This window comes from Piliocolobus tephrosceles, chromosome Y (genome assembly GCF_002776525.5).
Source record: "Piliocolobus tephrosceles isolate RC106 chromosome Y, ASM277652v3, whole genome shotgun sequence".
Classification (NCBI taxonomy): domain Eukaryota; kingdom Metazoa; phylum Chordata; class Mammalia; order Primates; family Cercopithecidae; genus Piliocolobus; species Piliocolobus tephrosceles.
The window spans coordinates 20152416-20171247 of NC_045456.1; the positions used below are offsets into that span (position 1 = coordinate 20152416).

The 18832-nt window shown below is 46.2% G+C and overlaps 1 protein-coding gene across 1 annotated transcript in view; it reads left to right on the forward strand.

Annotated features, from left to right (window-relative positions):
• Positions 1-615: 615 nt before the first annotated feature.
• LOC116418600 (CD99 antigen-like) overlaps positions 616-18832 on the forward strand; it is a 27786-nt gene continuing 9569 nt past the window's right edge. The window contains exons 1-8 of the mRNA XM_031935002.1: positions 616-760; positions 1469-1501; positions 4490-4537; positions 6201-6245; positions 6894-6962; positions 9150-9197; positions 9846-9896; positions 13178-13291. Coding sequence (XP_031790862.1) covers positions 616-760; positions 1469-1501; positions 4490-4537; positions 6201-6245; positions 6894-6962; positions 9150-9197; positions 9846-9896; positions 13178-13291 — 553 coding nt within the window. The remainder of the gene's footprint in view (positions 761-1468; positions 1502-4489; positions 4538-6200; positions 6246-6893; positions 6963-9149; positions 9198-9845; positions 9897-13177; positions 13292-18832) is intronic.

The window sequence follows — 18832 nt, forward strand, 5'->3', positions numbered from 1 at the left end:
GCACACACCTACACATGCACACACAAACCCACAAATGCACACACCTATACATGCACACACAAACACACCTACACATATACACACATTGACACATGCACACACATGCGTGCAACCGCACACATGCACATGAAAAACACATACACACTACATCCGCCTACACATACACACACAAACCCGCATATACATGCACTTACACATATGCATACATAACACCTACACATCTGCACACAGAACCCACACATACATGTAACTATCCATAGGCACACAGAAGCACCTACACACTATGCACACCTGCATATGCACACACAAACCTACATGAACATGCACCGACACATATGCACACAGAAAACACTGACACACTGCGCACACATACACAGACACAAACCCACAAAATGCACCTCCACAGTTACACGAAACACGCCCACACATATGCACATATGCAAACCCACTCATACACACACCTGTATATATGCACATACAACACATACATACACATATACACACACAGAACCCACCTACACACCCCATACATGCACACAAAACCCACAAATACATACATTTGCACTGCAAATGCCCAAATATACATGCACACGCACACACACAGCCCTGTGACATATGCATGCACACTTCGTTTATACACACAGGAGCATAGCCCGGTCGTTTGCACCTGCTGTGGAACTGGACACACTTCTGTTGTTCACAGGGCTCCCGCGGGTTGTTCTTGGACCCCTGAGCACCCACCGCCAGGTGCTTCCTGACGGTTGAGAGATGTTGTACGCTTTTGGTGCTGAGGAGTGGGGATGTTGACGATTATCCTAACTCTTCCTCCAGTTAACCAAACAATCCAAGTCGACTTTTCCAAATTTTCCTGAATTTGGCTTTTCTTCAGTGCACCAGAGATGGCCACGTTGAAGTAGCATTGAAATTCTTGTAATTAAAAACTGTAGAAACAGGATAGCCTATCAATAATTGAGCATGACAGTTTCCTCATCCTGTGAGATTCCATGAGATTTTTTTTTTTAATGCATAGTGCATGTGTCTTTCTGGGTTGTCTAGTGTGTCTACTATATTTTGGTTTGTAATTACAGGAAAGTTGCCAATAAAAAATGGAGAATTTTGTTCCCCATGTTCTTTTCAGTACATATTCAAAATTGTTACTCCTCTGTTTCAAAGGAACTGCCTTTTAAGAATAATACACAAAATGATCACGTTTTCCCACTATTTTAATTTCTATTAAGTTCGAAGGTCATTGTTTCTTTAAAACCTAGGCTAACATATTCTTACTTTTAGGCATGAAAGTGAATATTTAGAATGAAAAGAGAAATCACAGCACCTTGTAAATTTTTTTACGTTGCTGTTTTAAATGTCACAAAAGTCAAGAAAATCACCTATCATTTTTTATCTCTATAATTTTCAAATTTATTTTTATTTTTCTTGTTTCTAAGTTGACTCTTTTTTTCCCTCTTAGATGATGGTTTCGATTTATCTGATGCCCTTCCTGGTGAGTAACAACATCAATTTTTAAAATCCTGTCAATATTTTATGTTAACATAATAAGTACAGGCATATCCCAGACATTTCCGGCTCGGTTCTAGAACACCGCAGTACCAGAAGTCATAGCAATTTCTGGCTTCCCAGTACATATAAATGTTATGTTTACTCTTAACTGTTGTCTATTAAGTATGCAATAGCATTGCTTCTAAAAACAGAATACTCTAATTGAAAATAACTTATTGCTAAAAAATGCAGATACAGAGACAGGAAGTGGGGCATGTGCTGTTGGAAAAAATGATGCCGAGAGTCTGGCTTGGCTCAGAGTTGCTGCAGACCTTCCGTTTGTAAAACATACAGTATTTGCAAAGCACCTTAAGGCAAAGTGCAGTGAAGGAGGTCCGCCTGTCTGTGTCCACCTGCCTTATTATAAAAACTAGATTCATAGATGACAAAGAAAAGCAAGATGCCCTCGTTAAGATAAACAAACCACCCTGGTGGAATAATTCACACTCCTGTGATGGTCAAAGCCGAGCGAAAACTTACCAGGTGCTTGGGGAAGGGGCTAGAGGTGGTGAGCAAATGGAGGTCCCCCTGGAGAGAGGGGCGTCCAGTCCTGGCGTCCTCCCTCTCGAAATCGGCACCCGCTCTCTCCATGGGGCCACTCCATCCTTTTTCTGCAGCTCTTCCTGTCTCCCGCTCCTCACCCAGAGCCCTCGGTGAAGGGTATGGGAAAAGGAATTGAAGGAATCTGTCTTATCACTCTATCTGCTTCTGGGTCTTGTCATCCCTTTATATTTGTTTTCTGGGGCTGCCATAAAAAGGTACCACCAACTGGGGGCTTAAACCACAGGGATTTACCATCTTCCAGACCTGGACAACGCAAGTCTGAGATCAAGGTGTAGACAGACCCATGCTCCCTCTAGGGAGCTCTAGGGGAAGGTCCTTCCTGCCTTTCCCAGCTCCTGGGGACTCCAGGTGTCCCTGGGCTTGTGGCCGCATCACTCCAGTCTCTGCCTCCTTCTCCATGGGGCCTCCTCCTCTGTGTCTCTGTCTCCTTGTCTTTCTTTTACAAGGACACTTGTGATTGGGTTTAGGGCCACCATACTCCAGGATAACCTCATCTCAAGATCCTTCTCAAGCACATCTGCAAAGACCCTATTTCCAAATAAAGTCTCAATACCAGGTTCTAGGTTTAGGATGTAGATATGTCTTTTGGGGGAACCACTGCTCAATCCACTGCAGTTATATCCAGTTCTTTCTGGTGGCTATAGGGGAGGATCCTTCCTGCCTCTCCCAGCTTTTGAGGGCTGCAGGCGTCCCTGTGCTTGTGGCCGCATCACTCTAGGCTCTGCCTTTGTCTACACTGGTCTCTTCCCTGTGTCTCCATGTATCCAAATTTCCTTCTTATAAGGGCACCAGTCATTAGGACCTATCCTAATCTGTTATAACCTCGTCTTAACTAATTACAACGGCAAAGACCCTGTTTCCAAATAAGAGCACCTATTGAGGTTTGGGGTGGATGTGGATTTTGGAGGAATGCTCTTCAACCCAGGACAGCCCTCTTCAGTTTTTTTTTTTTAGATGGAGTCTCTCTCTGTCGCCCAGGCTAGAGCGCAGTGGCGCGATCTTGGCTCACTGCAACCTCCACCTCCCAGGTTCAAGTGATTCTCCTGCCTCCACCTCCCAGGTAGCTGGGATTACAGGCATGCACCACCATGCCTGGCTAGTTTTTGTATTTTCAGTAGAGATGGGGTTTCACCACGTTGGTCAGGCTGGTCTCAAACTCCTGACCTCGTGATCTGCCCACCTTTGCCTCCCAAAGTGCTGGGATTACAGGCATGAGCCACTAAGCTTGGCCACCCTCTTCGCTTTATGTTTTACTTTTTTTTTTTTTTTTTGAGACACTGTCTCACTGTGTTGCTCAGGTTGGAGTGCCGTGGTGGGATCTTGGCTCACTGCAGCCTTGACCATCTGAGCTCGAGGAGTCCTCCCGCCTCAGCCTGCCAAAGTGCTGAGGTGTGAAAGGATTGCAGACGTGAGCCACTGCGCGTGCCAGCTTTTAATTTTATGTCCTGTGGTGCAATGCCGATGGTTTGAGAGAAACAGTGCTAATGGGGATCATCTCTTTCCTGATCACCTACCCCTTCTTGGCCCTTGGGAACAGGTGTTCACTGCAGTGGGAGGTGCCCTTAGTCTTAGAACCTCCACCAGATTTGCCTGCTTGACTTCCATTCCCAGAGGGGGCAGCCTAGGCAGAGGCCTGATGGAGCCAAAAGTGTGTTTCATATGAGAAATGTGAACAGCCTTTCAACCATCAATCCGGTGTCTCCTTCTCATGCACAGATCTTGGGCTCTGAAAGGGCAGTTTTTCTCCTAACTTTGCCATTCTCCTGCCTTCCTGGCTTACATCTCGGTCACAGTCCCATTGAATGTCAAGAAGTGGAGAAGGGCTGGGCACTGTGGCTCATGCCTGTCATCCCAGCACTTTGGGAGGCTGAGGTGGGTGGATCACCTGAGGTCAGGAGTTCGAGACCAGCCTGGCCAAAATGGTGAAACCCCATCTCTAGTAAAAATACAAAAAATTAGCCGGAAGTGATGGCATGCGCGTGTAAACCCAGCTACTCGGGAGGCTGAGGCGGGAGAATTGCTTGAACCCAGGAGGCAGAGGTTGCGGTGAGTGGAGACCACACCATTGCACTCCAGCCTGGGTGACAGAGCAACACTTGGTCTCAAAAAAAAAAAAAAAAAAAAAAAAAAAGTGGAGAAGGGGCCCCTGGTCTCTGTGGAAACCATGGCCGGTAGCAGCCTCTGTGCCTGTCTTCTGGGCTCAAGAGCCATCCGGTAAAGCTCAGCCCACTTGCGCTGGTGAGAAAAAGCAATGCTAAAAACATTCTCCAACTGTTTCCAAGAAAATGAAACAGCCTTAACCACAAAAGAGTTAACACTTGTTTTCCCAGCTGCAACTTTTACTGACTAAAATGTCTTCTCTCTTTAGACAATAAAGACAAGAAACCCACTGCAACGCCCAAGAAGCCCAGTGCTGGTGAGAAGGACTTGTTTCTAGTATGCAAAATAAAAACAAATCATTTTCTCTCACAGCAGGACGGGACTTCGGCAACTAGAAAGAAGAGAGAAGTGATTGGAGTGCTCCGGGTGGAGTCTGGTTAATGCTGGAATTGTGTTAGGTTGTGGACTTGCATCTAGTGATTCCAGGGAGAGAATGGTTGCTGATGTGAAATGTTTTGGGGTCATTGGGACAGTATCTCCGGGTGCTTTTATTCTAAGGATCTGAGTTACTCTGTCTTTAGATTTTCTTCCCCCCCACCCCCTTTTTTTTTTTTCTGAGATGGCGTCTCTTTCTTTCTTTCTTGTCTCCCAGGCTGGAGTGCAGTAGTGTGATCTTGGCTCACTGCAACCTCCGTCTCCCGGGTTCGAGTGATTCTCCTGCCTCAGCTGCCTCAGTAGCTGGGACTGCAGGCACCAGCCACCACACCTGGCTAATTGTTGTATTTTTAGTCAAGATGAGGTTTCACTGTGTTGGCCAGGCTGGTCTCGAACTCCTGACTTCAGGCAATTGGCCTCCCAAAGTGCTGGGATTATGGGCGTGAGCCACCACACCTGGTCTTTGTCTTTAGATTTCTGCTTCCTGGGAGAGAAAGCATTTGGTGCTGAGACCTCCCCTACCTCATCTCTCAACATGTGGGCACACACCTCATTTGTTCTCAGTGCTGTTCTTTCAAACAAAAGTCAGAAACAAAAATCAGAAACAAGGGCCACGTGATGGAATTGCCCAAGAGTTAACCCCACTGGTGGATAAACAGAGTAAAAATGATGCCCAAACTTACGGCATCACTGTCTTGTCTTAGCACTTCTGAGTTTTCTAATATAAAACATTAATAGCTCCACTTCATTATTGCACTTCCTGTCTAGAGTGTCAGCTCATGAGCAAAGGGACCCCGTGTCCCCAGATCCTTGAACTATGCAATCGTGCAGACAGCACCCAATGAGTAGGTGTTGAACGTCTGGATTTGTACTATTACAGTCTCCTTGAGGAAGGGACTGGAAATTCCCATACGTGACTCAGGATGGCTCAGTACGTGCTGTTGGGTGGATGCCAGCAACCATTCCTCCATCTTAGTTGGGTTTTCAAAATCATTCTTCATACTAGAAGACAAGATCTGAGGCCATGGTGAATTGTCACGTCCATTGCAGAGCACATGTGGGTTGCCAGAGCCGCATTTTAGACACCCTCTAGCCTAAATCTGATCACAGTCATCTGTCCCCTTCTCTTAGGGTCTGCCTTTCCAAAGTTGTTAGGGACCTGGGAGGAGAAGATGATGGGATGGGGAGTCAACAGGAGAAAATCATGTGCAGGCAGAATTGGAATTTCACCTTGGTCCAGGCAACACAATTCATTTATAAATTACTTTGTTTCTGTCTCTCTCTCCCCTGCCCCTCCTCTGAGAGCTTCTCTCCTAGCTCTTTGTCTCTCTGTGTCTCTCTTTGTTTTTTACTCTTTTTGTCTGAGAGAATAGTGATGTAAAAATGGTCAGGAATTCACTTTTTCTAATGAGATCCAGGTCAAGCTGATATTCAGAAAAGTATTCAGGAATGTGGGGCTGTGGTGTTTTTTCGATATGTTCACGGTCATTCCTTCCTCGTTTCTCTCTGAAATTTGGTATTAACTGCTTTTTTCCCTCTTTTAGGGGATGACTTTGACTTAGGAGATGCTGTTGTTGATGGAGGAAATGGTGAGTATTATCCTTTAATCTCTTCTGCTGCTGGCCTGCTTATTATCACCCAATTATGATCATTTCAGAGAGAATTCTCCCATTTAAATTATAAAGGGAGCCAGCTTTCACAGTGGAAACCGAGGGAATAGGTGTGTTGGTTTGTTCTTGCTGTTGTCGTTGGGTTTTTCTTTACAACCAGTACATGTGCCTTTATTTTAAAACTGTTACAGCCTTTGGAAGGACATGAGACAAATGTGCCTACCCTGGCCAGGGCTGGCCTCACGAGCATGTGACCTGTGCAGTGGCACAGGACCCCATGGAATGTGGGTTTGACATGGGCACCATACTGGTTTACTGTTCTGGTGCCTGCATCTTAGAATACTTAATAGAACTTGAAAAATGGGTCCCACCTTTTTATTTTGGCCCCAGAAATTCTGCAGCTGATGTGGATACCCGCTTTAATTTTTATTGAACATACTTGAAATTAAGAACTGTGGCTCAAAGTTGATGGGAGGAAATTGGCAGGAGGCTGTGTGTACGGGTATCCCCACCAGGACAAAGGCCAAGGTCCAATTTCTGTTGAGGGAACCATCTGTATGTAAACTGATGTTTCATTTTCTTTACTGCAAGGCACTTATAATTGCAATTCTCATCTTTCACAAACAGACGACCCACCACCACCGAACCCACCCAAGCCGAAGCCAAATCCAAACCCCGACCAGGCTGGTTCCTCTGGTAAGAGTCTCTGACCCCGTGGGCTATCTCCATGTTGTTCAGAATTCAGTGATATTTATGTCAGCAGAGAGGAGGTGATTTCAGCTGAGTGTGTGCTTACTGTTGACTGCCTGTGCAGTGTAATGCCCCTGTTCATGAAGTGGAAAATATACCTTTCAAAAATAGATATTCAGCTTGGATTTTATTTTTAGTTTGCTTTTTCTTTTTTTTTTTTTTGAGACAGAGTCTTGCTCTGTCACCCAGGCTGGAGTGCAGTGGTGCCATCTTGGCTCACTGCAACCTCCACCTACTGGGTTCAAGTGATTCTCCTGCATCAGCCTCCTGAGTAGCTGGAATTACAGGCGCACGCTGCCATGCCCAGCTAATTTTTGTATGTTTAGTAGAGTCAGGGTTTTGCTGTGTTGGCCAGGCTGGTCTCGAACTCCTGACCTCAAGTGATCCGCCCACCTTGGCCTCCCGAAAGTGCTGGGATTACAGATATGAGCCACTGTGCCTGGCCTAGTTAGCTACTTTTACTTCCAGGTTCCATCTTATGGAACTTCTAAAAAATTGAGTACAAGAATTTAAATATAGACTTGATAAAGAGAAAAGTATTGGCATGCACATTCCTTATGGAGAAGTTAGTGTGTTTTAAATCTTTTTGCCCTTAAATATTTAAGAAAAAAAATATTTTCTGACATATTACAGCATTTTCAGTGTAATTTGAATAGCACCATGTTTTCTTTTTAGCTGAATGATTGTCGAAAGTTTATGTGCTTAGGATTTTTTTTTTTTTACATATTTAATTTTTAACACAGAAATATATTAATGATGTTCACATCTTGTTGACGTTTTGATGACGATTAGTGCTAGTATTTTATGTATCTTTTTTTTTTTGAGGCAGGGTCTCACTCTGTTGTCCAGGCTAGAGTACAGTGGTGTGATCATATTAAACATAAGAGCATACCACAGCCTCCAATGCCTGGGCTAGAAAGATCCCCCTGCCTCAGTCTTTCAAGTAGCTGGGGCTACAGGCACACAGCACCGTGACCAATTAGTTTTTTCATTTTTTGTAGAGATGGGGTCTCAGTATGTTGCCCAGGCTGGTCTGAAACTCCTGGCCTCAAGCAATCCTCTTGCCTCAGCGTCCCAAATCTCTTGAGATTACAGGCATGAGCCACCTCACCCAGCCTATATATTAATCTAAATGAAATAAATTTTAAGCAAAGTTCCAAGTCTTTTGTTTATACTGCGTTGTAACATTACTTTTTGCTTACTGATATTCCATGAACACTTTTTCATGTCACATAATCATTTCTATCGTATGACTTTTACCGATAATCATGTACTATTACATACTACATATATAATTATGTATTTCCTTTAATTCTGAAAATGTTGTGTTTCTTCTGGCATTTTAGAATTATGAATTAACAAAGCAAATCTGAGTCAACTCTATGCACTATTTTTATTCCTTCGAATAAATTTCTAACGTTCAAATTGTTTAGATCAATGTGTATGAGTACTTGTATAGCTTTTGACCTGGTTTTTAATTTGCTGCAGAATTTTAGCAATTTATTTTGATGCCGGGGTGTGTGCAAATGTCCCTGTCTTCACACCATCTCCAATATTAGTTATCACCTAGGAAACCTTTGCAAATAGTGTGAAATGTTCTGTCAACTTTCTCCTGGTTTCATGACTTTACTTCTAAAATTTTAAAAAAAACAACCTGCATCCATTGGCCGTGGGTACTTCTTATTTTGTGTATTGTATGCTTTGCCTTTTATTCTTACATTCTGATATGACATTATTGATTTATAAACCTTCTTCATTTATTTACAGACACTAAATATTGCCAGCATGCAATATTATGCTCACGTTTTTCCACTTCATTTATGGTTTTTGTTTTGTTTTGTTTTGAGACTGAGTTTAGCTCTTGTTGCCCAGGCTGGAGTGCAGTGGCGCCATCTTGGCTCACTGCAGCCTCCACCTCCAGGGTTCAAGTGATTCTCCTGCCTCATCCTCCCAAGTAGCTGGGATTACGTGTGCCTGTCACCACACCCAGCTAATTTTTATATTCTTAGTAGAGATGGGGTTTCACTATGTTGATAAACAGGCTGGTTTTCCTGAGTTTCTCCTTTATTCTAAGACATGAAGACCCTTGGAGGAGTTCCAGGTTGACAGATGATGCTGTATTTTCTTTCCTAGGTAGCTTCTCAGATGCTGACCTTGCGGATGGTGTTTCAGGTGGAGAAGGTACAGTTACCTTGTTTTCTGTCTCTTTTCTCTCTCCATCCCATGATGCCCACCTGCTCTGCAGAATCACTGCAGGGTCTAAACTCTCAGCCCTCTGTGAACTCACAGTGAAATGTTCAGTCATCTCTGGGAACTGCCCATTTGCTGAGGCTTCAAGGATGTGGGAAGTAAAGGCTGCCCCATAGAGGGTCGGTTCTGGGAGAAGAGTTCAGGGCCCAAGCAGCTGCCCCACTTTTCTGAGGGACAGTGCCTGTTGAACAGGCCCTTTTCACCACCTCCTCACCCATCCATTCACCTGTGTATTCTTGCGGATAGCTAGTGTTGTTTCAGCTTCGTTTTATTGGGCTGTTTTCTGTAATTTAAGGGATGTGAATATTAAAGCCCGAAGAATAAAGAGATAATGCCTGGGAGTGCAGGTTCTCAGAGTACCCCTGGAGTGTAACAGGCAGCACCCCAGCTCTGTAGCTGGGTAACATGCACCCCTAGAGTGTAATAGGCAGGACTCCAGCTCTGTAGCTGGGTAACATGTACCCCTGTAGAGTGTAAGAAGCAGGACCCCAGCCTCTTCACGGTCCTGGCTGTGAATTTTTCCTTGATCCCGAATCTTCCAGGTGCAGATTTTCAGCAGACATTGCTTTTGTGTTGCAGGAAAAGGAGGCAGTGATGGTGGAGGAAGCCACCGGAAAGAAGGGGAGGAGGGTAGGTGCACCTGGCTTCTGCCGTCTTTCTTCTTGTCTCTCCCACGTGGTGATGAGGAGGGGAAGCAGAATGTCTGAGAGCTGGTGGACTACACTGGCATTGGCCTCCTGAAGCTATTGGCAGGAGACACGGGTGTTCTGTGCCAAGTGCTCCCAAGTGGTATAGCCGCAGAGGTCCCCCCAGCAAACCAGCCCTGCTCCAGGTGCCCACGTGACCCAGATTTTACATTTGGTCATCTGCCCATGATGCTCTGGCTGGCGATCTGACCCCTACATCATGCTTAGCCTCGTCCTTGTGTTTACTAAAGCTCCTACACTCACCCTGACGATCAGAAGCTTGTGACGCGGCATCCTCGGTTGCGCTTGGCCCTTGAGAACGTCAGGGACCAGGTGGGAGGTGGGAATGTGGATGGCTCCCACCCTGGCCGTAACAGGCATTGTGTTCTCCATGAAAGTGCCGGTGATGTATCTCCTGTCTCCTTTTTCATAACCTTTTCCCTTAGATGGGACAAGAAAATAACAACAGAAAGAATTCCTTTTAAAACTGTAAAGACAAAAAAATGAGGTAAGAGAAAGAGAAAGTAGGGAGGAAGGAAGGAGGGAAGGAGGGATGGAGAGAGCGAAGGAAGGAGGAAAGAAGGGAAGAAGGAAGGAAGGGAGGGAAGGGAGGAGGAAGGGAGGAGGAAGGGAGGGAGGGAAGGGAAAGAGGGGAGGGACGGAGGGAAAGAAGGAAAGCAGGAGAAGGGAGGAGGAAAGGAAGGAAGGAATGAAGGAGAAGGGAGGAAAGGAAGGAAGGAGAGAGGGAAACAGAAGAAAAGGAGGAAAAGAAGGAAAGAGGGAAGGAGAGAGGAGAGACAGAAGAGAGGGAGGGGCGAGGACAATAGCTTCGTATTTTAGTATCTCATATCTCTAAAATTCTCAGGGACTTTGCTTCTAGCAAAATGCCTGGTTTTAAGCAACTTCTTTGGCAGAAGAGATACTCATTTGGCCAAAGATTTTAACACCTGTTTGCCATTTTAATCACTGATAAAATGTGAATTCTTAAAATACGCAACGAATGTTTGTGGAAAAAGAAAAGTGCGTAGTCTACCCTTGTTTTAGGTAGTTATTATTTTTATGGATACAGTTCTTGAATTCTGGGCTTTCTTTGAAGAGGCAGTAATCTGTCTGTAGCTCTCACCTGGGACTACAAGGTCATTAAAAAAATAGCTAAGAAAACCCATGCCTGGCATGTTTATGTCAGGCCGTCGCTCTTGGCCTTCTGGAGAGTTCATGTTTACTGTGCCACTTCATCAGGGAGGGGTAGTGAAGCTTGAAAAATCTTTCCATGACATGACTGTGTCCTGCACATATTAAAGACTGGCCAAGTGAACACACCACCCACAGACCATGTTTGGAGCCAGTGTTTTTGCTGAAAGTCAGACAATTCTCCTTCCCCGTTATGGAGGACAGAGAAGATTCTATCTGGAGAAGGGTCCTCTAAAGCTCACATCGGGCATTTGGAATTAAGAATCTCTTCATCGGCTGGGCGCCGTGGCTTACACCTGTCATCCCAGCACTTTGGGAGGCTAAGGCGGGAGGATCGCTTGAGGCCAAGAGTTCGAAATCAGCCTGGCCAACATAGTGAAACCCCTTCTCTACAAAAAAAATACAAAAATTAGGCCAGGTGTGGTGGCTCACGCCTGTAATCCCAGCACTTCGGGAGGCCAAGGCAGGTGGATCACTTGAGGTCAGGAGTTTGAGACCAGCCTGGTTAACATGGTGAAACCCCATCTCTACAAAAAATACAAAAATTAGCAGGGCGTGTAGCATGCACCTATAGTCCCAGCTACTCGGGAGGCACAAGAATTGCTTGAACCCAGGAGGCAGAGGCTGCAGTGAGCTGAAATCGTGCCACTGCACTCCAGCCTGGGTGACAAAGTAAGACTGCATTTCAAAAAAAAATTAGCCAGTGGTGGTGGCACACATCTGTAATCCCAGCTACTTGGGAGACTGAGGCAGGAGACTAGCTGGAACCCGGGACGCAGAGGTTGCAGTGAGCCGAGACTGCACCATTGCACTCCAGCCTGGGCAACATAACAAGACTCTGTCTCCCAAAAACAAAAAAGAATTATTGCTGGAATGACATTTAAAAAAAAATAGGCTGGGTGTGGTGGCTCATGCATGTAATCCCAGCATTTTGGGAGGCCTAGGCCGGCAGGTTGCTTTGGGCTGGGAGTTCGAGATCAGACTGGGCAACATAGCAAGACCCCAATTCTATAAAACCACAATAATTAACCAGACATGGTGGTGCACACCTGTAGTCCCAGCTACTCAGAAGGCTGAAGTGGGAGGATCTCATGAGCCCAAGAGTTCAAGATTGTGGTGAGCTATGATTGCATCATGGCACTGCAGCCTGTTTGACAGAGCAAGAACCCATCTCAAAATAATAAACAATAATAATAATAAATAGAGATGGATTTAAAATATTTGCATTGAAACCCAAAGCTGTTTTCAGGGGGTGAAAAAGGAACATTCTAACGATACAGAACGCTATGGCAAAGTACCAAGCATTGCAGGTCTTTGCTGCTTCATCTTCTGCCCCTACCTGGGCTCTTTCCTCCAGGTTTGATGTCCAGCTCTCTCTTTTTTGTTTTGTTTTGAGATGGTAAATTGCTCTGTCACCCAGGCTGGAGTGCAGTGGCACGATCTCGGCTCACTGCAACCTCCGCCTCCCGGGTTCAAGTGATTCTCTTGCCTCAGCCTCCTGAGTAGCTGGGATTAAAGGCGCCCACCCCTACTCCCAGCTAAATTTTGTATTTTTTGTAGAGACAGGTTTTACCATGTTGACCAGGCTGGTCTCGAACTCCTGACCTCAGGCGATCCACCCATCCGCCCACCTTGGCCTCCCAAAGTGCTGGGATTACAGGCGTGAGCCATTGCGCCCAGACCCAGCTCTCTCCTTCCATCGGTCTTTGTCTTTCTTTGTCTCTGCCTTGGTTCTGCTGAGCTGCTTCCTGTACCTCGCTGGCCTCTCTTCATGTCTCTTTTCTCCCTGCTCCAATCCCTCCACGGTCCGACCAGGTCTGCCCAGCACGACTGGCGATGGGAGGCTGTGCCTTGCTTTGCCTTCCTGTGTACCATTCTCAGGTGCTCCCTTTGCAAATCGGTCAGCTCAGGTGACTGAGATGTTCTTAGGATCTTGGTGCTCTCTGACTGACTGTCTCTGCCAGCCACTGCTCCCTGGGATCTTCTCTGCACCATGCGTGTCTCAGTCATGATGCTGTGTGCTTCCTCCTGTAGCGGACGCCCCAGGTGTGATCCCCGGGATTGTGGGGGCCGTCGTGGTCGCCGTGGCCGGAGCCATCTCTAGCTTCATTGCTTACCAGAAAAAGAAGCTGTGCTTCAAAGAAAACGGTAAGGCTCGCTCCGCTGGTGCCGCTCCTTCATGCCTTGCTGATTGGAAAACTGTGCTTTCTTTAAAAGGCAGAAACCAAATCCGGGCTGGCACGAAACAGGTGCACCATGGCTGATGGTTCGTGAAACCGCTAAAACTTTGGAGTCGGACCTTCTGGCTTGGATTCCAGGGCTGTTCTGCCTTGTGTTTCGTTGTGTGAAAGTTCACAAGTTCCTCACTGCTGCAGTGCTTGGGTTTTTTATGTCTACAGAGTGGGAAATGGTTGGTACATACGCGGAGGAATTGTTGCGGGGGCTAGAGACAGTCCTGCAGGAAAGCCTCCACAAGTTTCCCTGCAGAGGGCAAAGGTGGAAGACACTTAGCTCTGATGATTCCTGCCTTGTTATTTATAATCAATGTCATCATTAGGAGGAGAGCCGTGACGAGGGGGCTGCCACGGTCCTTTCTTCACCCAGGAGAGTTAAGTTAAAACCCAGCACAAGGCCGGACACAGTGGCTCACAGCTGTAATCCCAGCACTTTGGGAAGCCGAGACGGGTAGATCATGAAGTCAGGAGATCGAGACCATCCTGGCTAACATGGTGAAACCCTGTCTCTACTAAAAATACAAAAAATTAGCCGGGCGTGGTGGCGGCGCCTATAGTCCCAGCTACTCGGGAGGCTGAGGCAGGAGAATGGCATGAACCCAGGAGGCAGAGCTTGCAGTGAGCCGGGATTGTGCCACTGCGCTCCAGCCTGGGCGACAGAGCGAGACTCCATCTCAAAAAACAAAACAAAAACCAGCACTGTGTATTCCCTTTGTGTTAGTACTGAAAACCTACAAGCACCCAGGACCTGGGAAGTTTCTTGGGTCGGGACTAAAATTTACAGGGGAATTAGGAGGAGCACGTACTCACCATTGCAGTCCTCCTAGGCCAGTCAGCAGGCTCTTTGGGATCTCGTATTCAAAAGTCCCTAAATCATTTAGGATCCGCCGTGAAGTTGGGAAGTAAACCCTGCTATTTGGAACACAGCTAACGTGCATGCATCACTGGGCAGTTGTATTTAGCTCTGGCCTCCCTCTTGCATGACCAAGCAGTGTGGTTTGCAGGGATCTCATCGACCGGGAACAGCTACTCTTATTTTTTATCTTTTTTCTTGAGGCAGAGTTTTGCTTTGTTGCCCAGGCTGGAGTGCAGTGGCGCAATCTCGGCTCACTGCGTCCTCCAGCCCCCCAGGTTCAAGCGATTCTCCTGCCTTAGCCTCCTGAGTAGCTGGGATTATAGGCACCCGCCACCACGCCCGGCTAATTTTTGTATTTTTAGTAGAGACCGGGTCTCACCATGTTGGCCGGGCTGGTCTCCAACTCCTGAACTCGAGTGATCCACCCGCCTCAGCCTTCCAAAGTGCTGGCATTACAGGTGTGAGGCACCGCACCCGGCCAACAACTACTGTTTTATGGAGGAGCCCCTGGGGTTCTTCACGCCTCTGGGTGTCTGAACGTCTCACCCTGCTTAGATCTTAAGTCCTGACTCATTCTTGGTCACTGATGTCATCCACCCAAAGCACTGCTTCCTGAAGATTTCAGGGAGATTCCTAGAACATTTGAATAGATGCTGGTATGGACAGAGTTAGACCGTAGGGGTGGAGTTTCCCCATAATCTCCCATCATTCCAGCATTTGACATCCACAGACATGATTTAGAGTGTAAAATGGAGAGTCCTAAACAACTTTCAGGTCTCCAGACTTTAAATGAGCTGCTGGTATTTATATCCCCATTCTTGCTGTGGGGTTTTGGGCAGTGTGTGGAAGACAGTTGCCTCCTACCTGGTGGGTGGACTAGTGGGAATGGTGTTTGGTTGTTTGTTTGTTTGTTTGTTTGTTTATTGAGATAAAGTCTCAGTCTGTCACCCAGGCTGGAATGCAATGGCTCCATTTCGGCTCACTGCAACCTCCACCTCCCGGGTTCTCCCACCTCAGCCTCCCGAGTAGCTGGGATTACAGTTGCACACCACCACGCACGGCTAATTTTTGTTTTTTTAGTAGAGATAGAGTTTCATTATGTTGGTCAGGCTGGTCTCGAACTCCTGACCTTGGGTGATCCGCCCGCCATGACCTCCCAAAGTGCTGGGATTGCAGGCATGAGCCACCGTGCCCAGCTGGTGTTTGGCTGATTGAATGGCAGTGTTGAGTGGGGCCCAGATGGACAGATTACCACCTTCAAGGAGATGCCTATAAGAGACCTACAATTAGAACCACGTTGGAAAAAAGCAAACAACAAAACATTCTTCTCGCCTCTTGCTGCTTCTAGAAGTAGCAGAGAGGTTAAAACAGTAGGGACACAATGGAAGGGAATTTGTGTTTCCTTTTCAATGACATTTCTTTTTCTTTTCTGAAACTGTTCAACTCACAACATAATATTCAACCAGAAGGTAAGAAAGGCTTGTTTGCCAGAACAGGATGTGTAATATTCTAGATGTTTTATTTCAAACTCTCGGTTTTTTTTTTTTTTTTTTTTTTTGAGACGGAGTGTCGCTCTGTCACCCCGAGTGGAATGCAGTGGCGCAATCTCGGCTCACTGCAACCTCTGCCTCCTGGGTTCAAGCAATTCTCCTGCCTCAGCCTCCCAAGTAGCTGAGATTACAGGTGTGCATCACCACACCCGGCTAATTTTTGTATTCTTAGTAGAGACGGGGTTTCACCAGGTTGAACACACTGGTCTGGAACTCCTGACCTCAGGTGATCCCCCCACCTTGGCCTCCGAAAGTGCTGGGATTATAGGCGTGAGTCAAAGCACCCGGCCTCTAGCTCTTTTCTAGAATCACAGATAATTGTTGAACACTTTCGCATTAAACTACAAAATCTCTGATTGATGATTCTCGGAAAATCTTTGGGTCAACCCAAATTGGATTCATGAGTTACAAAGGATATTTATTACCTTGTGTGTGCAGTCTTAGGAACTTTTGGGATCTTGTAATGCTATTGCATATTCACATCCTGTATTAGTCTGTTTTCACACTGCTATGAAGAACTGCCTAAGACTGGGTAATTCATGAAGGAAAGAGGTTTAATTGATTCACAGTTCAGCATGGGCGGGGAGGCCTCAGTAAACTTACAATCATGGCAGAAGGGGACGCAATGCACCATCCCATTGTCATGAGAACAGCATGGGGGAACCTCCGCCATGATTCAGTGACCCCCACCTGGTCTCTCTCTTGACACGTGGGGATTATGGGAATTACAATTCAAGATGAGGTTTGGGTGGAGACACAGAGCCTCACCATATCACATCCCAAGACGCACAAACTTGGGAAAGCACCCAGGGGGCTTAATGGGCTTGATTTTGTCAAAAATTTGGAAATAGAGTTGGGAAAAGGAAAAACAATATTTCCTCTGCCTTATCCGCTCCCCCCCCGCCCGGGTCTTGGTCTTGGGTGGGAGCATTATCCTCATTTATTGCAGGAGGTGGGGCAGGCATGAACAGTGAAAGCTCTCACTGAGTAGAAACAATTTTCCTAGATTTTTCAAGAACAAAAGCAAATGTGTCCCAGCCTGGTGGCCCACACCTGTAATCCCAGCACTTTGGGAGTCCGAGGAAAGAGGATTGCGTGAGCCCAGGAGTTCAAGATCAGCTTGGGCAACATAGCAAACCTCGTCTCTACAAAAAATGTAAAACATTAGCTGGCCATGCTTGCCTATGCCTGTGGTCCCAACTACTCTGGAGGCTGAGGCATGAGGATTGCTTGAGCCCAGGAATTGGAGGCTGCAGTAAGCCATGATTGCACCACTGCACTCCAGCCTGGACGACAGACAGAGACCCTGTCTCTAGATATAAAAATAACTTTTTTTTTTGAGATGGAGTCTCTCTGTGTCACCCAGGCTGGAGTGCAATGGCGCGATCTCAGCTCACTGCAGCCTCTGCCTCCCGGGTTCAAGCGACTCTCCTGCCTCAGCCTCCCGAGCACCTGGGACTACAGGCGCGTGCCACCATGCCCAGCTAATTTTTCATATTTTTAGTAGAGACAGGGTTTCACCATGTTAGCCAGGATGGTCTTGATCTCCTGACCTCATGATCTGCCTGCCTCGGCCTCCCAAAGTGCTGGGATTATAGGCGTGAGCCACTGTGCCCGGCCCCCAAAATAATTTTTTTTAAGAAAGCATCCTTTCTGAAGAATTGGCTCGGGGGAGTCCAAGATTCACTTTGTACTACTGAGATGCTAGGGTAATTTTCTTCTAATATTTTCCATAAGTCTTTTATTCTGATGCCAAATTAACAGAAGGTCCAACTTTCAATTCCTGGTTTGCTTTCTAGTTGTCCAGGGATTGATTTTCTTGGCCTTTTGTAAATGCACAAATCAAAGGACTAAAAAGAAAATAAATAAAGCATAATAAGAGAAGCAAGAGATGGTGAAACCCCATCTTTACTAAAAATACAAAAATTAGCTGTGCCTGCTTGTGGGTGCCTATAATCCCAGCCACTTAGGAGGCTGAGACAGTGAATTGCTTGAACCTGGGAGGCGAAGGTTGCCGTGAGCCAAGATTGTGCCACTGTACTCCAGCCTGGACAACAGAGCGAGACTCTTGTCTCAAAAAAAAAAGAAAAGAAAGAAAAAAAGAAAACGAAAACAAGGCACTATTCTATAAATACCAAGACCCTGCCTCGAAAGAGGACTTTTCCAACTGCATCCACTCACATCTTGGTTTTTATACCTAAATTATAAAATGAGTTTAATGTTTATCTCAGTGACACAGTTTTATTAGTAGATAGAGAATTGTGATGTTGGATCGAGGTATCCGGAAGACGAAAGATGTCAGAGCCCTCAGCCTCTGTGGCAGGATTTTGCTTTATGGGTTTGATTTCTGGGATGGTGATTTTGAGATCTTGCAACCCCATAGGTTTGTGGGGAGCTTGGAGATTTCATAAGAAGGATGTGAGTATAGCATGCCCTAGTCCTTCAAGAAACCATGGGCCGGGCACAGTGGCTCATACTTGTAATCCCAGCACTTTGGGAGGCTGAGGCAGGTGGATCGCCTGAGGTCAGGAGTTCGAGACCATCCTGGCCAACATGGTGAAATCCCGGCTTTACTAAAAATACAAAAATTAGCCAGGCATGGTGGCGCACACATGTAATCCCAGGTGCTTGGGAGACTGAGGCAGGAGAATCGCTTGAACCTGGGAGGCAGAGGTTGCAGTGAGCCAAGATTGAGCCACTGCACTCCAACCTGGGGACAAGAGTGAGACTTTATCTCCGAAAAAGAAAAGAAAAGAAAAGAAACCATGCCCAGTTTTGGGGATACCGTTACAGACTCATTTTCCAGGACTGTGTCATTGCATTGAAATTTGCGGTGTTTGTTAAATTTACATTAAAATTAGTCCCAGGCAAGTGGGTAGACAGGTGAGTCTTCCGCATCTTTCCAACAAGGAGATGCCGTCATCAAATCCCGTAGCTTGATATAGATTTATCGAGAAGCTTTGCAGTGTTATGTTTTGGGGCTCACGGATTAGAAACTCCTTGTGGAATCAGACGGCTCTGTTATATGTTGGTTCAAAGCTAACTGCGG